Source organism: Sceloporus undulatus, chromosome 3 (genome assembly GCF_019175285.1).
Source record: "Sceloporus undulatus isolate JIND9_A2432 ecotype Alabama chromosome 3, SceUnd_v1.1, whole genome shotgun sequence".
NCBI lineage: Eukaryota > Metazoa > Chordata > Lepidosauria > Squamata > Phrynosomatidae > Sceloporus > Sceloporus undulatus.
The window spans coordinates 91,531,685-91,549,961 of record NC_056524.1 but is presented as its reverse complement, the minus strand read 5'-3'; the positions used below and the strand labels follow the sequence as shown (position 1 = coordinate 91,549,961).

At 42.2% G+C, this 18,277-nt stretch overlaps 1 protein-coding gene across 2 annotated transcripts in view; it reads left to right on the top strand.

Moving 5' to 3' along the window:
• Nucleotides 1-2,950: 2,950 nt before the first annotated feature.
• SHROOM2 (shroom family member 2) overlaps nt 2,951-18,277 on the top strand; it is a 161,883-nt gene continuing 146,556 nt past the window's right edge. For both annotated transcript variants that reach the window (XM_042456497.1, XM_042456496.1), the window contains exon 1: nt 2,951-3,482. In XM_042456497.1, coding sequence (XP_042312431.1) covers nt 3,252-3,482 — 231 coding nt within the window. In that variant the 5' untranslated portion in view covers nt 2,951-3,251. The remainder of the gene's footprint in view (nt 3,483-18,277) is intronic.

The following is an 18,277-nucleotide window of genomic DNA, read 5'->3' as shown; positions in this document are numbered from 1 at the left end:
TTACAACGTATAAACATATTGTTAAAAAGCAGTATGATAATAAAAACAGCTAAATATTGGGATGTGTTCATCTATATATCTATATATAATTTAATAGTGTGGGCCCTTGGTATCTTCTGGGGTTTGGTTCCAGAACTGTCGTTGATACCAAAATCCATGGATGCTCAAGTCCCATGAAATGCAATGGCATAGCAACATGGTGCCCTTATATCAAATGGCAAAATCAAGGTTTCTTTATTGGAATTTGTATTTTTAAAAAATATTTTCAAACCATGGATAGTTATATCCATAGACAAACAATCTGTGAACATGGAGGGCAGACTGTGCCACCTTTGTTCTTAACAGATGCCATCAGCTGTCCTATGGCTCGAAGCCGGTTGTCCTTCAGTTGAATGCACTGCCTGGAGCTGAGCCCTAAGAGGACTGGCTGGGATTTGTAGTTTTACAAGGTCTTCTCTGCCAAAGAGAGCTGGTGCCTCACAAAATGACAAGATCCCAGGAATTCTGTAAGATGGAGCCATGGAAATTAAAGCAGGGTGACCATATGTCATAACCACAAAGGAAGCCAAGGCACTGCAAAATGTAGGACATTTGAGAAAAGTGGAGGACATTGAGCAAATAAAAACTCAAAACACTCATATAAATGTAAATTCATGTTTCTTAGTCATGCTTCAAACGCAGGACATTTTGGAACTCCTCCTGGAAGGAAGGCTGCAATGTAGGGCATGTGCTGGTAAAGGAGGGCTTTAATGCTGCAGTTAAAGCGGTGTGGAACTGCATTGTCTCTACAGTGTAGAGGCCCCCTCAGAGGAGCTCTCTTCTGCTCTTCCCGAGGCCGCCAGCAGAGGGCCTCTGGGGACAGATGATGGCGTCCAAGAAGAAAGCCTCTTCCTTCCTTCCCTGGCAGCAGCAGCAGCTGCTCCTCAGGGAAGAAGGAGAGGAGGAGGCGACTAGGCCCAGGGGCCGCCCCCTGCCTGAGGCACAAAGGGCTCCCTTATCCCCCCCCCGCCATTGCCAGTACTCCACTGAGGGAAAGGCAGGGCGACAGAGCCCAGAGAGAGGGCGCCCAAATAAACGCCCTCCTCCCTTTTAAAAACAGAGAGACAGAGACAGACCAGGAGGAAATGGCGGCGGAATAATAATAATAATAATAATAATAATAATAATAATAGTGTGTCTTTTAAGTTGGGCATTATTAATAATGATAATATTCTCGGATTACCAGCAGTGCCACCAGCTACAAACTCCCATATATATATATGTATATATATATATATGTGTGTGTGTGTGTGTGTGTGTGTGTGTATATATATATATATATATATATAAATAAATATTATTTTGGGGTTACCAGTACAGTAGTGCCACCAGCTACAAACATTGATAATAATAACAATAATAATAATATTCTGGGATTACCAGCAGTGCCACCAGCTGCAAATTCCCTAATAATAATATATTATTATTATATATAAAGATATATTACTATAATGTATTATGTTATTATTATTATTAGTAGTAGTAGTAGTAGTATGGGGTTACCAGCAGTGCCACCAACTGCAAATCTCGAAATAATAACAACAAACATTATTATTATTATGGGGTTACCAGCAATGCCACCAGCTGCAACCCCCCTAATAATAATAATAACAACAAACACATTATTAATGTTATTGTGATTGTTATACAGAGGTGCTGTTTGCCTTTGCTTTCCTCTGAGGTTGATAAGAGTGTGACTTTGCCCAAGGAGGTCACCCCAGTGGGTTTCCATGGCTGAGTGAGGATTTGAACCCTAGTCCCCAGAGCCATAACCCAAGACTGCTGGCTTTCCATGTATTTAACTACGATAAACCACGCTTTTCCTTGATAGCAGGCCCTACTCCTGAGGGGGTACCTGGGCAGGGTGGCCTCCTGCAAAGGAAGACAAGGCATTGCAAAATGGAGGACATTAGAGGGAAAAACAATGGAGAAAATGATCAAATGAAAGGCAAAAAGCGTTCACACAAATGCAAATCCAGGCTTCTTAGCCATGCTCAGAATGGAGGACATTTGGGAACTCCTGGAGAGAAGGCTGAAATGGAGGAGGACATGCCCTGGAAAATAAAAGGGAGGCCGCCTGGTTTCCCTGGACTTATGGCAACCCTAAGGTCATGGGCTTTTCTTGCCCAGAGGAGGTTTGCCACTTGCCATGGCCATCCTGTGAGGCTGAGAGAGTGTGCCTTGCCCAAAGTCACCTAGTGGCTAAAAACACTCCTATAAATATAAATCCTTGCTCTAAAGGGAGGACATTTTGGAACTCCTTCTGGACAGAGGGCTGAAATGGAGGACACATTTGCCATTTTTATGGTCATCCTGTGAGGCTGAGAGAGTGTACCTTGCCCAAAGTCATCTAGTGGCTAAAAACACTCCTATAAATATTAATCCCTGCTCAAAAGGGGGGACATTTGGGAACTCCTCCTGGAGAGGAGACTGAAATGGAGGACATGTTTGCCATTGCCATGGCCATCCTCTGAGGGTGAGAGAGTTTAGGTTGCCCAAAGTCACCTAGTGGCTATAAGTATAAATCCCTGCTCAAAAGGGAGGACATTTAGGAACTCCTCCTGGGCAGAAGGCTGAAGTGGATGGAGGACAGGTGCTGGAAAAGGAGGCTACCTGGGTCAGCCTGGGCAAAGGTCCCTCTTTCCCTGTGGGGAGGAGGAGGGCCAGGCTTTCCTCTCCCCTCCTTTTCCCCTCCCAAATGGGGGAAGGGGGCTCCTCTTTGTTTGGCACAAACAGCATTCCCACTCATTGCCTCTTTGGACCCAGCCCCTTTCCTCGGTGGGGAAACTCCCTCTGCTCCACCCACAGCATAGATCCGAAACCAAACTCCCAGCCCTTTGGGGGGGGGGGGGAAGGAAAGGATTGCAACACACTCCCCCTCTGCCTACATTTTGTGCCTCCCCCTTTCCTAGGGTCCTTTTGCCTAGTCCACAGTCCCTTTTGCAAGGAGCCCCACAACAACTCTTGCAAAGACTGTCTCCAAAGCCACCTCTCTCCAATTCCTCTCCTCCTGGGTGCAAAAAATAACAAAAACTAGGAGGGGGAGGAGGAGGAGCCCTGCTGAGGAAGGGGCTTGACCCCTTTCCCTGCCCACCCCTCCCCAGATGGGAAAAGCAGCCTGGAAAGTGGGGCTGGACTGGTGGTTTGGCTTTTAGATCCCTGGCTCCAACTTAAGAAGAACAGGAGGAAGAGGCGAGCAGTCTCTCTCCACCATGGAGAAGCTGGAGGTGAGGTTTCCCGACCCAGGATCCGGGATGAACCCGGGTTTTTTGGAGCCTGGGCAGCAGCAGGAGCAGCAGCAGCAGCCCCTCTTGGTGCTTCTGGGGGAGCCCGGCCAAGGGGAGCCCCCCAACCTGGTGGAGGTGCAGCTGAGCGGAGGGGCGCCCTGGGGCTTCACCTTGAAAGGAGGACGCGAGCATGGGGAGCCCCTCATCATCACCAAGGTGAGCCTGTCCACACGGGCACTTAACGCGCATTTAAGTTGGGGGTATCACTGGGGAGTGGGTGGGTGGGGGCTTCGACTGCTTTTGCTGATATTATATTGCTCATATTTTGTTATGTGACCAGGTAATAACTATTGAGATAACCATGGATTTCAGAAGGTGCTTCTTTTCTTTTCTCTTCTCTTTTTCCTATCTCGCGTTGAAACTGGGCTAAACTCTTATTTTTTTTCTCCTTCAGTCTTGTCTTTTGCTTCAAGTCTCCTTAAGAGGAACCAATGGCAAAGTTGATATTATATTGCTTACATTTTGTTATGTGACCAGGTAATAAAGATTGAGAGAACCAAGGATTTCAGAGAGTGCTTTTTTTTCTCTTCTCTTATTTCCTATCCATTGCTTGAAAATGTCCCTTCCTCTGCCTCGGGTTTTTTTTTTCCTGAATGTGGTGGTTTAGGTTTAGGAGTGGACTGTGCAGTCAGAAAGAGAGCCCTTGGTTGGACACCTGGACTGAAGCATTAGAGCATAACTTGGGCTGGTTCAGATGTTCAGTTTACATTTTATTTTTGTGCCATTGCATTTGGTCAGGTTTTCTGTTTAGTTTTTTTTTTAATTGAGCGCCTTACCTTGGTACTGTATGCTGTGTTTTCCTTCTTGGTGGGTGTGCTTTGCTGGTTTACGCACATACAATCCTTCCTGAATCCTTGTGAGGTCGGTGAAGCTGAGAAATAGTGACAGGCCAGGCCCTACCTTTAGGCTGGGTGAGGTAGCCACCCCTGGCAGCAAATTTTGAGCACCATGTTAACCACTTTGTTGATATTATTGTGTGCCTTCAAGTTGTTTCCAATTTATAGCAACCCTGCAGCAAACCTGTGAATTTTCTGGGGCTGAGAGTATGTGACTCACCCAAGGTGGGCTTCCATGGCCGAGTAGGGAATCAAACCGTGGTCTCCAGAATCATAGTCTGATGCTCAAACCACTACACCTCGCTGGCTCTGTTAACCACTTACATTGCTATATTTTTATTGTCTGGCATGGGAAGTGGTGCCTCTCTGATTCCCACTCCCCTCATGCTCTAAATAATTTGGCTGGTTTTGGGTACTATGTGCTTTGGTCAGTTGACAGGGGTGCAGACTACTGTTCTGCCTCAGGTGGTAAAATGTCTTGGGCTACTAGTCGAGAAAGGATTGGCCCAAGGGCAACCAGTGAGCATTGTAGATGGGCTGGAATTTGAACCTGGGTTTCCTAAAATAATGCAGTTTGGCACCATGTTAACTGTCATGGCTCCATCCTACAGAATCCTGGGACTTGTAGTTTTGTGCAGCACCAGTACTCATGGGCAGAGAAGGCTAAAGACCTTGTAAAAATACAAATCCCAGGATTCTATGGGACGGAGCTTCATCTCTTAAAATGGTGTCAAACTGCATTATTTCTACAGTGTAGATGCACCCTTAGTCTTAATCTGACACTCTTGACATTATGCTTGCTAGCTGTCATATATACCCATTTGTACACCTCCTACTGTACTATTGATTTCTAGGTAAATCGACTACGTGTGGATGGCAGCTTCAGATTGCAGTTCTGGAAATGCTTACTTGGGAGTAAGCCTCATTCAGTACTAGGTTTAAACAGGTGTATTTTTACATTTGCATGCACAAAATTAATTCATATCAACACTCCAAGTTAATCCATCCATGATCCTACAGTGACCAAAATGGAAACAGCCATTACACTAACTGGGAGAGTCCACCATTTGCTACTTGTTAACTCTTAGATTAATTATGAATGCAAAATATTATCCGAGTGTGCTGGAGAAAAGCAGTTAACAGATCGTACTTGCCTTTTTAGATTTCCTAAATAGTCATAGAGTGGTGCTATATTTTTTAAATGACCTTTTGTGCCTTGTAGAAGAGGTACAGTGTGCCTCTTCACTGTTTCTCCTGTCTTCCTCTTGCACCTGTGTTGAATGAACAACATTTCATAGTGGGTTGGACTCTAGGGATGACCTACCACTACTAGAGATAAATACATATTTTTAGTATTGCTGTGGCTGCTTTCCTAACTGAAAGTAAAGCCAGAAAAGCAGGAGCTTTATACAACTCTCTGTTGACCCCTTTTGTTGTTTATTTCATTCTTGCAGTTGCATTATTGCTTAGATTATACTGTACAGTTGTATTTAGTCAGAAAGATCTTTCTCCTTACCCCAGATTCCAAAAGCTATGCACAAGGGCTTGTGTGATAGTAGTCTGTAGCTGCTTGTGTAAGTTAGATTTATCTGAATGGTAATGAAATATTGAACTGTCAGAAGAAAACTTACCTTGCTTAATTCTTATTATTCCTAGTGTGTTCCACAAGTTTGTATGTTTTATACAATGCTTGGAAACGTTATTTGTTTGGGCTGCATTTATTAGAACCCTCCATCCAGTCTGTCCTTAAGGTAGAGACGGGTAGAAGGTGTATCTGGATCTGTTGATGGATGCCTATTTTCTGATTTTCTGTAATACTACTAATACTTATTATTATTATTATTATTATTATTATTATTATTATTATTATTTCTTACCCACCTCTTCCCACGGATCAAGCCAGGGAACAAAAACAGACCAACAAATGCACAACATGCATTTCTGGCCCATGATATTTGCTGCCTTAACCAAAGAACCCTTATTCTTATCTCCTAGTGTATGTTCAGAAGCTGTTTGGACTAGCAGCTGAACAGTTTGTTATGACTGATGATGGGATGGGATCCTCCACTACCATGGAGGGCAACAGGCTAATTCAGGGGGATGGAGATCAAGGAAATGTCAGTGGGACCTGCCTCTTCCACAGCATCTGCTGCCTGAGGAAGTTGCTCCACTCTTTCTTATGGTAGGTTTGTCCTTGATTTCTGAATGGCTTGAGTAACAAAAATAGTGTCTGCCCTGACTGATGGCCCTCTCTCAACCACTGTTGTTGTTATGTGTGTTCAACTCATTTCCAACTCATTTCCTACTAATGTATGGTAAAAATACCATTCCTTTGGGTGGTTATTTGTCTTCGCCCCTATGGGTTTTTCTAGGTCTGGCAGCCCTTTTGATGTCTAAGCTGGAATAACCATTAGCCTGTAGAGCCCAGTCTAGGTGCTTCAATTCATCTTCCAGGAAATGGGGTTCACAGATCCTTTTGGCTTGGTCTACCAGTATTATTATTGTGCTTCCTTTTTTGTCCTGAGTGATGGTTGGAATTCTTGTGTAGATATCTGTCCATGTGTGTAGGTATTCATATACTGTGTGGCCCAAACATTGGTTTGGTTTGCAGATGACCAGGATATCCAACAATGGCAATGTTTCTTCCTTTTCTTTTTTAATTGTGAACTGGATATTCAGGTGGATGTTGTTCAGATGGTTCAGAAACATGGTTTACCATATATCAAAGAAGTCAGAGACAGAATAGGGAAACCGGTGAGGAAACTCAACCTCCAAACCGACCAAGAAAATCCAGCAAATGCTGCATTCAGCAAAGGACAGGAGAGACTCTCTCATGGCCACAGGAGAAGAGTCTACATAGGGACCACCAAACGCAGTGTTCAAACACGAATCAAGGAACATGAGAGACACTGTTGACTGGGTCAGCCAGAAAAATCAGTGGTAGCAGAACACATTATAAACCACCCCAGGCATAAAATGCTATTTGAAAACACTGAAATTCTGGACCATGCCAACAACTGTCAGGTCAGAATGGACAGGGAAGCCATTGAAATCCACAAACACCTAGTCAACATCAACAGGAAAGAAGAATTCCTTAAAGTAAACAAAGTTTGGCTACCAATCCTGAAAAATCCACCACCCAGGATCGGGGGTTTTCCCCAGTAGATAATGGATCTCTAATTAAATGGACACCCTGAGGCCTTGCCATTCAAAAACAGACCAACACAAAGGTTGACATGTAAATCACTTCCTCTCAGTCAAGGGTCACACAGGACATATACCCCACTTACCTCCATGCCAGCATTCTCTGATGGTGCCAGCCACAGATCCTGGGGAAATGTCAGGAATAAACTGTTCCAGAACTTGGCCACATAACCCAAAAAACCCACAAAGACTATGCATGCCGGCCATGAAAGCCTTCAGCTTCACCTTGCAACATATTTATAAGATGAATAGGCACTCCTGGAGATTCCAAGAAAAAAAAATTCACATCCCCCCTCTTTTCCCCCCTCTTTTTGGTGACAAAAAGGGTGTTCCTTGGACTCTGAAAGGGTTAAGGACCTCAAAAACAGCCTTGTTATTTTTCTGTTCCCCACCCCACTCCCTTGGTTGGCAGTCATACTCCCCTTCTTGTATTCTACGGCCAATATTCTACATCATGGTCAATGGTTTGCAACTTTACACATCTATAACTAAGTAGCAGAGGGCCAGTGCAAACCTGTTTGCGAACTGAAAAAATGCATAATACATTATCATCCAGAGAGCCCTGACAAGCAAGAGTCATAGATATAGCTCACGGAGTGATGGCTGTCAGCCACCAAGGTACTGTTGCACAATGGACACCATTACGTAGTAACATTACAATGGTTCCTTAGTGAAGATGGATATTTTGCAACTGCTCAGTGCTCTTTCCTGCTCACATAAGGCCACTTACCTTGATATTAGGACCCAACAGAATACCAGCCATACGATATACCAGACAGTACTTTGTACATGTGATGAGGTGAGCTATACTCCATAAAGAGATGTGCAGTAATATGCTTGTTCGTCTTTAAAGTGTCACGGAATTCTTTTTTGAATTTTCACTTGCCATATGATTTAATAAATGGCTTAATGCTGTTGTTCCATGAAATCAAAAGCCTGGTAAGATCCCCCCCCCCATCTGAATGCAGATAGTCTTTTACTAGTGGTAACTCAATACAATGTCAAGCAAAACATGTACTGAGTCACAGTTTTTCCAAATCTCACTAGGTGTGGAAGTGTGCTAACATTTCTTCCTCATTCTTTCACAGGAGACAGCCAATCAGTTACCACTTGATAAATGGCAGGCTTCAACCATGCGTCCTGATCACTATACTGTTGAGATAATGAAATTGGACAAAAGAGCAGTACCCCCTGCTTGGTGCTATGTCATGTTACTGGAATCAATAAGCTGTATTAAATATATGCCAGGAGAACTCAGAAGATGAACCCAGGTGTTGTGTAGCTCCATGTTTTTTCATCATCTGGGCTTTTGCCTGTGTTCAGTTAACAGTTATTGAGGACAGAAGTAGCGAACACATACACAAACACATTTCTTACAATAGGAAACCAAATATATGGTGTTATGATAAAAAGCTGTCAGGGAAAGATGTCTGGGAAAGATGTGTATGTTGCTTGAGGAATTAAAAAGATTTTGTTTAGGCAATTGTCATGTGTGTGCTGAAAGTTGTAAGGATTAACTTTCCACAGCACACTATAGTTTAGATTTTATCACCTGCCTCTAATGTCCAGGAACATAACATTGCTGGCTCACTTGTGACATAAGGTTGGATTCAAACTAACTTAGGGACTGAACAGACAGTCCAAAAAAAAAGCTGCTTCGGGTCACTTTGGAGGTATGCTGTTTAAATGACACACGGATCTTAAGAGGCCAGAAGCTGCACTCCAGTCCTTAGGACCGGAGCATGGCTTTGGTGCAGCTTCTAGCCTTTTAGGCGGTGTATAGTGTGCTCCTTTGGGGCGGCCTGCACCTGCCCCTTTCCCTGACGGATTGGGGCCTCAGCTGCCACAATGGCAGCCCTGAGGCCCCAATCCGCCACTTTTCCAGGTTGTGGGGAAGCGGCAAAAGGGTGCTTCCCCGCGGTCTAGAAAGGGGTGTCCTTGGGGCTTCAAGCCCGAAGGACACCCTGACAGCGGTGGGGAAAGGGAGAAAGGGGCCACTTGGCCCCTTTCTCTTTTGTGTTGCTGGCGCAGCCGTGTAAAGGCTGCGCCAGCGACACAAAACAAAGGAAGGAGCTCCATTTTGGAGCTCCTTCCAGTGCCACTGAAAGAGTGCCACAGGCACCCTTCTGCGGCGCCAAGACATCACGTCCATGCTGCCCCATTTGGAGGCGGCACGGACGTGACGTCGTAATGGCGTTGCCCATGTAGAATGGGCACCGCCATTACGATGTACTAGGGTTGCGGGGCACCTGGAAAGGACACCCCAAGGCAACCCTAGTACACATGTAGGCAGCGCAAAGCGCCGGTCTGTACAGCGCCTTAGGACACATGCATCATTTAAACAGCATACTGTACCTCCAAAGTGACCCAAAGCAGTTTTACTTTAGCCTATCTGTTCAGGCCCTTAGTTACACTTAATTCTAATGGATATCAGTGGGAGTTACGTCGTGACTAAACTTTTTTCAGTGATTTTGGTGGAACTTTAGGGCAAAGAACTTGAACTGGAATCCTATATTCACTTACCTGAAATTAAGCTTCATTGAATTCAGTGGGACCTGTGTCTTATATGTCTCACCTAGGCCTGCAAAAGATTGCACTACTGGCTGACATCCATTTCAACTACTGTTGCCTGTTCCATCTGGAAAAATGTTGCATCTGTTCTTCTCACACTATTTCCACATGAATATGGATGTAATATGGTCTGTGTGCATATTTGTGAGAGTTTGAAGGCAGCTTTTAGTGCTAGTTTTTTTTTAATGGCTGTCTTTAACAAAACTACCCTCTCCTTTGCAACAACCTTGCTCTTGCAAATGTTTGCATAGGCAATCAGTGTTGTGGTTGTTTTTACCATCAGAAGCCAGCGGTGAACAGAAACAGAAATGGACAGATCTAAAATATTGGCAAAGGATGTCATCTATTTTCCTCATTGACCTGCAGGACAGCAGCCTGCATTGATCTTAGAAATCAAGCTGGGAGGAACCTTGTTCTTTTCTTCCTATGGAAAGAATTTTGTTGTGAAGTTTATTTTTTCCTAGTATAGCTCATGAGGGAAAAGTTCATACCTGTAGCTCTGTCTTGAAGACATTGTCTAATGTTACTGTAAGAATAATATATTGCATTGTACTTTTATCCTTTGTGAATTCTCTTCTTGTCCAGCCAGTTTGGGATAAAGTCTTGCAGGTTTTGATATATTTTGGTAGTGAATGGAGTTGGGAGAGTGGGACACTTATTCTTTTTCAAACTCCTGAAGTCTTTTTCTGGTATGCTGAGAGAGTGATGTGAAATATTTTTATCTGCTACACTGGAGAACTGCTGTGAATAAAATTAGATAATATTAAACAAAATGGACAGATAATCTGACCTGATATAAGGGAGCTAAATATGTTCCTTTACCACTGAGGAATCCATTTTGGAGGCATACTGTCCTCAAACCTGATCATTTTTAGCTATATAGAGGTTGGGTATTCGATAGTAAGAAGGGGACACTTAGTGACTTGTACATGGTATTTTACACATTGTATACCTGTGAAGACACCACTGCCTTTAAAAAACCCTACCCTGTTTTGCTTCCAAATGAATGGGCATATTTTGAACTAGTGATGATGGAAAGGAGAAAGATTTTGTTTGCTTTGTGTATTTAATTACACCGCATACTGCACTTTTGCTTGACCAAGGAAAAGACAGTAGGGGATATAATGTTAACAACACAGAAAAAGTCTGGAATGTGGCAAGCAGGCTGTGTGATAACCATACTTAAGTTTCATGTTTTTTAAGTCCTAGAAGGAAAAAAGTCATGTGTTTTGGCTGGAATGATGGTTGCAGAAAATGTTACACTGGTTTGGTGGAAGGTCAAACCAGAGTCATACTGTCCAAACCCAGTAATAATAGGGTAGCATAGTCACATATAACTGGCTGACTAAGCTGGCTCATTTCTGTTGTTTCTTGTAGACTCTAAGGGCCTATTCACATACTCTTTCTAATTATAAAGAACATTGGTAACTATTTGATGTATGCAAGCAACACTTAACTACAGTTCACACTTTTATCTTTCCAGTATCACACTTTCACAGTACTATATATGCTACACTTTGTTCTTTGGAATAATGTTACTTCCATCCCTGAAAATATATCTACTACTCTTGTGACTACTGCAGTGTTGAATGTAGCTGTCAAGGCCACTAGGTTAATATTGCGTGGTGATAAGTGATGCAAATACACCTGAAGCTGCCAGCACAGTCTTGTTATTCATAAAAGGTTAGATTTTTAGAACAGTCCTGTTGCAATCCTGTGTGGAGTTACTTGTGAAGAAGCCATGGTAGATCATCGAGACTGGCTTCTACGTAAATGTTCTTAGGAATTGGTTTAAGTTTTCAGATACTAGAGTAACAGAGGAGACGAGTGTTTTCTTTAAAAAGCCACAGACATGAACAAGGTTTTATCTTTTCCTGGCAGCAGTGTTCTGCGATTTTGTTTTCTAAAAAAAGGTTTTGGTGCCATGTTTTACACATTGTATTATTTAGTTCTCAAGAACTGTCTGTTCCTCCTATTTAGTGCTGGAGTGCATGCCACAAATTGCTTCTTTTAAAGAGCTTTGCAGCAATAGAGTAATATCTTATTTCTTCTTCTAATGCAATAGTGTGGGCCTGGAATGTACCTATACTGTTGCCTAAGAATGAAAACTTGGAGGAACTATAGATTTACTAATCATATGAATATACAGTGCGGCCACATCATATGCGGGTGCATTATATGCTGCTTTCAGCATATGCTGAAAACAACACCGCTGCCATGCACCAGAAGAAACAATGGTGTGCGCGCCCATGTCACACATGCGCTGCCACCGCTGGGCACCACTGTGAGCACGAGCCCCATTACTTGTAATTGGGCTTCGAGCACATGGATTTTTTGTTTTTTGCGGGGGGGGGACGAATCCCCCACATAAAACAAGGTCAGAAGAACTTCCTGTTCTCATTGAGTTTTTGTGCCCAGTGTTAGGGAATACAAAGAAAAATACATGTACGCTCCTCCCTCCATATTTGCGGCTCTGACATTTGTGGCTTTGATTATTATGTTCTCTCTGGGAATCTCTAGGTCATCTGTGGTCATCTTTAACCAAATGTCGCACTGAAAGACTTTGAGATTCCTAGAGAGGACATTCCACTAGGCATTTGTAGCTCCTCAAGCTCAATTCTATGGTCAGTGTCTGGCAGATGTTGACCACAGAGTTGCACTGGAGGACCTAGAGATTTCTAGAGAGGTGTTCTCTCAGGTAAAAACATAGTGTTTTTGTTATTTGTGGTTTTTCCACGTTCACAGACGTCCTGTGCCCCTAAGTCTAGCAAATGTTGAGGGATGAGTACATTTCAATTATTTTAGACTTCTCCAGCCTCAAAGTTACATGATTATACTGTACAGTATTTCTTTACAAAAGATAATCAGGCTGTTGTGTAAATAGTCAAGCAATAAACAATTGATTTTACATTGGAAACTCAAGTTGTTCAAGCAAAGTAGGTGGTCTGAGAAAAAAAGAAGCTGCTGCTTCCCATGTAGATAGTGAAAATATGAGAAGTTGCTACTTTTAAATTTAGCTTTGCAGGTATACTTTCAGCAATTAGAATAATGATGTTAATCTAATCAATGTACTTTGTTTGATGAAGCTGCAATACAGCACACTTACTTGAACAAGCAACAAAGGGGAGGATGCTGAACAGTGCAATCTTACGCATGTCTGTTCACAAGTAAGCCCCACAGAGTTTAGTGACACTTACTTGCAAGTAAGTGTATGTGGAGTTTCAGTCTAATTGTACTACAGAAGTGACAGGTTCAAGTTCCCTGTTGACTTAGGGCAACCCCATGAATTTCATAGGGTTTTCTTAGGCAAGAAATACTCAGAGGTGATTTTACCTGTTCCTTCTTCTGAAAGATAGCTTACAGCATCTGATATTAATTGGCTATCTCCCATCTAAGTACTATCCAGCACTGCGTCTGCTTAGCTTCCAAGATCAAATGGTATCTTGTGCCTTTAGAGTATTTAGGACTTATATAACTTTACATAGAACATAATGTAACAACAAAATTTCCTGCCTCAAGCTGTGTTGATGGTCACCAACTTCGGCTGCATCTGCGCTGTAGTAATAATGCAGTTTGACATCACCTTAACTGTTAAGGAATGCTAAGATCTGTAATTTTGTGAGACAGCCTTCTCTATTAGAGAGCTCTTATGCCACAACAAACTGCAGACCACAAGATTCCATTGCATTGAGCCACAGCAGTTAATATGGTATCAAACTGGATTATTTCTGCAGTGCAGATGCAGCCTTTGGTGGCTTTAGGGGGAAATGAGAACAGATAATGATGATCATTTATCATTGGTTACTGGTCACGATGGCTGTGTTTTACTTCCAGTATGAAAGAGCCATCTGAATATCAATCTCTGGAAAGCAACTGCTGAAGGGAGCTATTGTGTGCATGCCTTTATTATGGGCTTACCAGAAAGCATGTGGCTGGCCATTGTGGGAAAGTGGATGCTGGATCTAATGAGCCTTTGATCCAGTTCAGGGAGGTTGTTGCTAAAGTGTTTGTCTAAAGTCAAACAATGCCTTCCCCTTTTTGTTTCTTTCCTCTTGTTTCCCTTTCTCTCTATGCTCCTGTATAGGTCTTAAAAGTTATGTATGAGACAAATGTAAGATTTATAATATAAAGCTTCATATGTACTAACTGGCTTGGCATGAGGCACAGATCTAGAGATCGTTTGACTCAACAATCATACGATCAGACCTTCTGTCTTGATACTGTGCATTTAATAACTTGGCACTTTTCTGAAGAAGATGGTGGTACTTTCTGTTACTAAGTACTTGGAAGTTAGCTCTTAGAATGCCAAGGTCCCAGACTTACCCGCAGGCCCATTTCTGGACTGTGGAGTGATGCAAATCAGGAGAGTTGCCATCTCGTTGCATTATCTTGTTCCCAGGAGGCTGTGTCCCATTTTATGCACCCAGGAAGATGTTGGCCATCTTCCCAGCATCAGGGTCTTGATCACTGGACACCCATTGTTTAACTTACCTTACCTTTGCTGTAGCAAAATTTGGATAGGTGACATGAGGCAGAATCCAGTTTCTGGGTAGAAATGGAGATGATTTCCGCTCCTTTGAGTCTTTTAGAAGTCTCCTTAAAGGACTTTGGGGTGCAGGTAGGCTTGCTCAGTCCAACTCCCGGACCCAGAGAAGTACCTCACCCCCAGTGGCAGGGAAATCACACAGAAGCAGTACACCCACATGGGTTCCTCGATCACCTATCCTCAGTCGCCCCTGACAGTCAATTGTCACTGCAGATAGGTTGATTGTATGATAGTAAGGACAACCAGTCTGTGCCTCATGCCCAGCCAACTTTATACAGCTGTAACAATAAAAATGATGGCATTTTTATCTGCAGGCAGACAGGTTCAAATCCCTGTTTGGCCACGGAAACACATTGAGTGACCCTGGGCAAATCACACTCCCTCAGCCTCAGAGGATGGCAGTGGCAAACCTCCTCTGAAGAAACTTGTCAAGAAAACTCTGCGATACGATCACCTTAGGGTCATCATAAGTTGGAAACGACTTGAAGGCATATAACAACAACATGTGATGTGTATTTCTTATGTGTGCTCCCACTGTTGTTGCCACAAGTCTTCTTTAGTGTTTAGCAAGCCCTCTGCATTTAGGACTACATAGTAAGATTGTTGAGCTTGTCAGTCACTGATTGTTTGGGTGTATGTGCTGGTTACTTGCAACAGGTTCTTTGTTTACAGTAGCTTAGTCCCTGTTGCATGCAGAGCCAGGCTGGGAGAAGAGTCAATACATCCATCTCGAGGCAGAGAACATGGGTGACTCAGTTGCCACAGGGGTAGACACTTATGATTTCAGCAGCTAAGTAGCACAGGGCAACATGAGCTCCTAAAGAATCTTTTATTTATACTTCACCAGTTTCCTGAAATGTTCCACACCCATTTAGTCAAAGTTGCTGACTGATGATGAAAAAAAACAAGTCTTTTGGAGTTGCAGAAGAAGTTAATGATTGCCCTTTCTGAACTCCAGTTTTTATCAAGAAATTTTAATTCTTTCATGCAGGTCTGTGCATTAAAATGAAATAGTACGGTATTACTGCTTGTTCTTTTTTACTTCTAGATATAAAGGTGTGATTATCTACAGTGGATTTTTTTTAAAAAAATCTGTTTCCTATAGGCAACCTGTTCTTGCCTAATCTGACAGCTCTGATCTTTGCCCTTCCCTAGGGTTGAAAGTGAAGCCTGTTTAAGTACTGTATGTATTTCTCCTATATTTTCACACTCTTTATCAATTAGACTTAACTGTTATACGTACAAGATAGATCACAGAAGTTCAATATATAATTGACAGAGGATGATAAACTTGGAAGTTTAAATGTGAATTTATTATTAGGTGATTAATTAAAGGAGAAAAAAGTTGCTACATCCTCACTATACCTTTCCCAGACATTATTCAGTTTCACAACTATAAATGACACTGAAGGTTTTGGAGATAATTAACCTTTTCCCTCCCATTTATGTTTGAGGACATAAAGAAAATCTTAATCAAAATTCAGATCATCACATTATGTGCAAACATCTTGAAGCAGCAGGCAAGATAGACTTGATTAAGATAACAATGTGATAACATAATGTTGAAACATTCACAGTACATATTTGGAGCATTCTGACACATGGTCCATCGATTCCCTTCAGTGGAACCGCATGGTGAAAGTGCCTGAAGCATGAATTGCAAATGAGTCATGTTGAGTCTGGGTGAGGAACTTCCCAGTGAAACCTGATTTTGTTGCAATAAATTAGGTTTGCTAATTCAATAGGAAGCCCTTTGGGTCCCATGCTTATGTGTACCTGTCCATTTATTTATTTATTTATTTATTTCTATGTCACCCAGTATCTGAAGCGCTCTGTTTGGTTCACAAAATAAAGCTTGAAACTGTACAATATATAAACAATAAACAATGTAAAAGCTTGGAAACACTTAACAGGAAAAGTAAAAGCATTAGCTGTGTAAGATCTATTAAGCATAAACATGGCTAAAAAAAACCTAAACATCTGAAAAAGGGAGAATGAATGAGTTTTTACCTGGTACTAAAAGGCATGTTGTATATGTTACACATCCTAGGTGCCAGTACTGAAGACACCCTCTGCTTAATAGCCACACGTCTTCTGTTGTTTGACAAGGGAACTTGGAGCAGAACCCCTTAACATTATATTAGAGCCTGGGCAGCCCTGAAACGAACCTATTAAGGGGGTTTCTTGGCAAGATTTGTTCAGAGCTGGTTTGCCTTTGCCTTCCTCTGAGGCTTAGAGAGTCTGACCTGTCCAAGGTTACCCAGTAGGTTTCCATGACTGAGTGGGGATTTGAACCCTAAACCTAAACTAGAAAGAACATATTTTTGTTGCATATAGGGCAGCAGAGGCAGCAGCTAGTACAGTAACAGGTGATATACCAAATATATGGGTGTTTAACCAGCAAATGTGGAGGGACAACTGTACTTTGAGAATATTCAGAAAAGAGCTGTAAATGATGTCCTTGCGGGATGGGGGTGGGTGGGGGGAGGTGCGAATGAGATAAGCTAGAGTCTCCAAGTCCCATCTAAGCCAAATAAAACCAGTTAGGAAATGTCTACACTTTGCTGGTGGGGCTGTGATGAGGTTGTAACATTAGAAAACCTTTGATAAAAATACCCAAATGGCAACAAACGTTGAGATTAATTTTAGGCTTGGTTATCAAATGTGACTAAACAGACTCTTCAGCATAAAGACACTATCATTGTCATTGTTTAATGGAAAAGTACATATAAAACCCACATCAGAATATTGCTGGGTGCACCTAGAACAGTAATTGCAGAGGTAGGCGAAACCTTCAAAGCATCTCACTCCACAGCTAGCTTGACAAAGTGTGGGCATTTGCACTGACTGAGAAGTTATAGAATTAGACTAGATGGGGGTGGGAGATAAAAGATATTTGTTTTTTTTTATTTCATTTACCTTAATTCCTCACTGGATCTTCTAGAACAACAAGTAAAATTCTGACAAAACAGATTCTGATGCAATTTATTGTGTTGTATCCTATGTTAGCGAAATAACAAAGAACATCTGTTCAATTAAGATAAAAGGCTGAACAATACCTTACCATTTGATAGATGACAACTAAAATGTCAGGCGAGGAAGGGATGGGACAGGAATTTTTGTTGTTGATTGTAGGTTATATGTGCTTACTACTGAAAAATAACATTTTTAAAAAGTAGGGGACCGCTAAATAAATTGTACACAAATTATTTAATGCACTTCAAGTCTGAGAAAAACTAATGCAATCCCTAGGGTAAAAGGGATGAGCCACCACTAGCAGCTGCTACATGCCACTATTGTGACCATTTCTGTTTTTGCATTCCAAGCAGGCAAAAGCATGAATGCATACTAATGTTTGACTAGCATATAATTTTCTGCCATTTAAAAAAAAACTGTACTATAGCTACATTTACAAATATATAAGCTTGAGTCAGTGGCAGCTGGTGGCTTCCATGTTGGTGGGATGATGAATTTGCTCCAGATTTTAGACTAAATTCCAAAGGAGCTGTCCCAACAATGGATCTAATTTTGGGTACTGGGTTCAGCAACTTAGGTAGTTTGAATTAAAACCCCAAAGTAGATCCACTAACTTTCTGGTATGGGAGCCACCAGCTTTTGGTCAGTATTTGATGGAGCAGAACAGGCAATTTGATGCCTGATTCATATGGTGTTGATATTTCTGGACATCTACTTAGAAAATGTTTAGGAAAGGGGCATTTGGCCTTTCAGCCATTTTGGACAGTCAATTGCAAAAGAGTTGAAAGGCCAAATACCCTTTTGCAAAATGTCTAGGA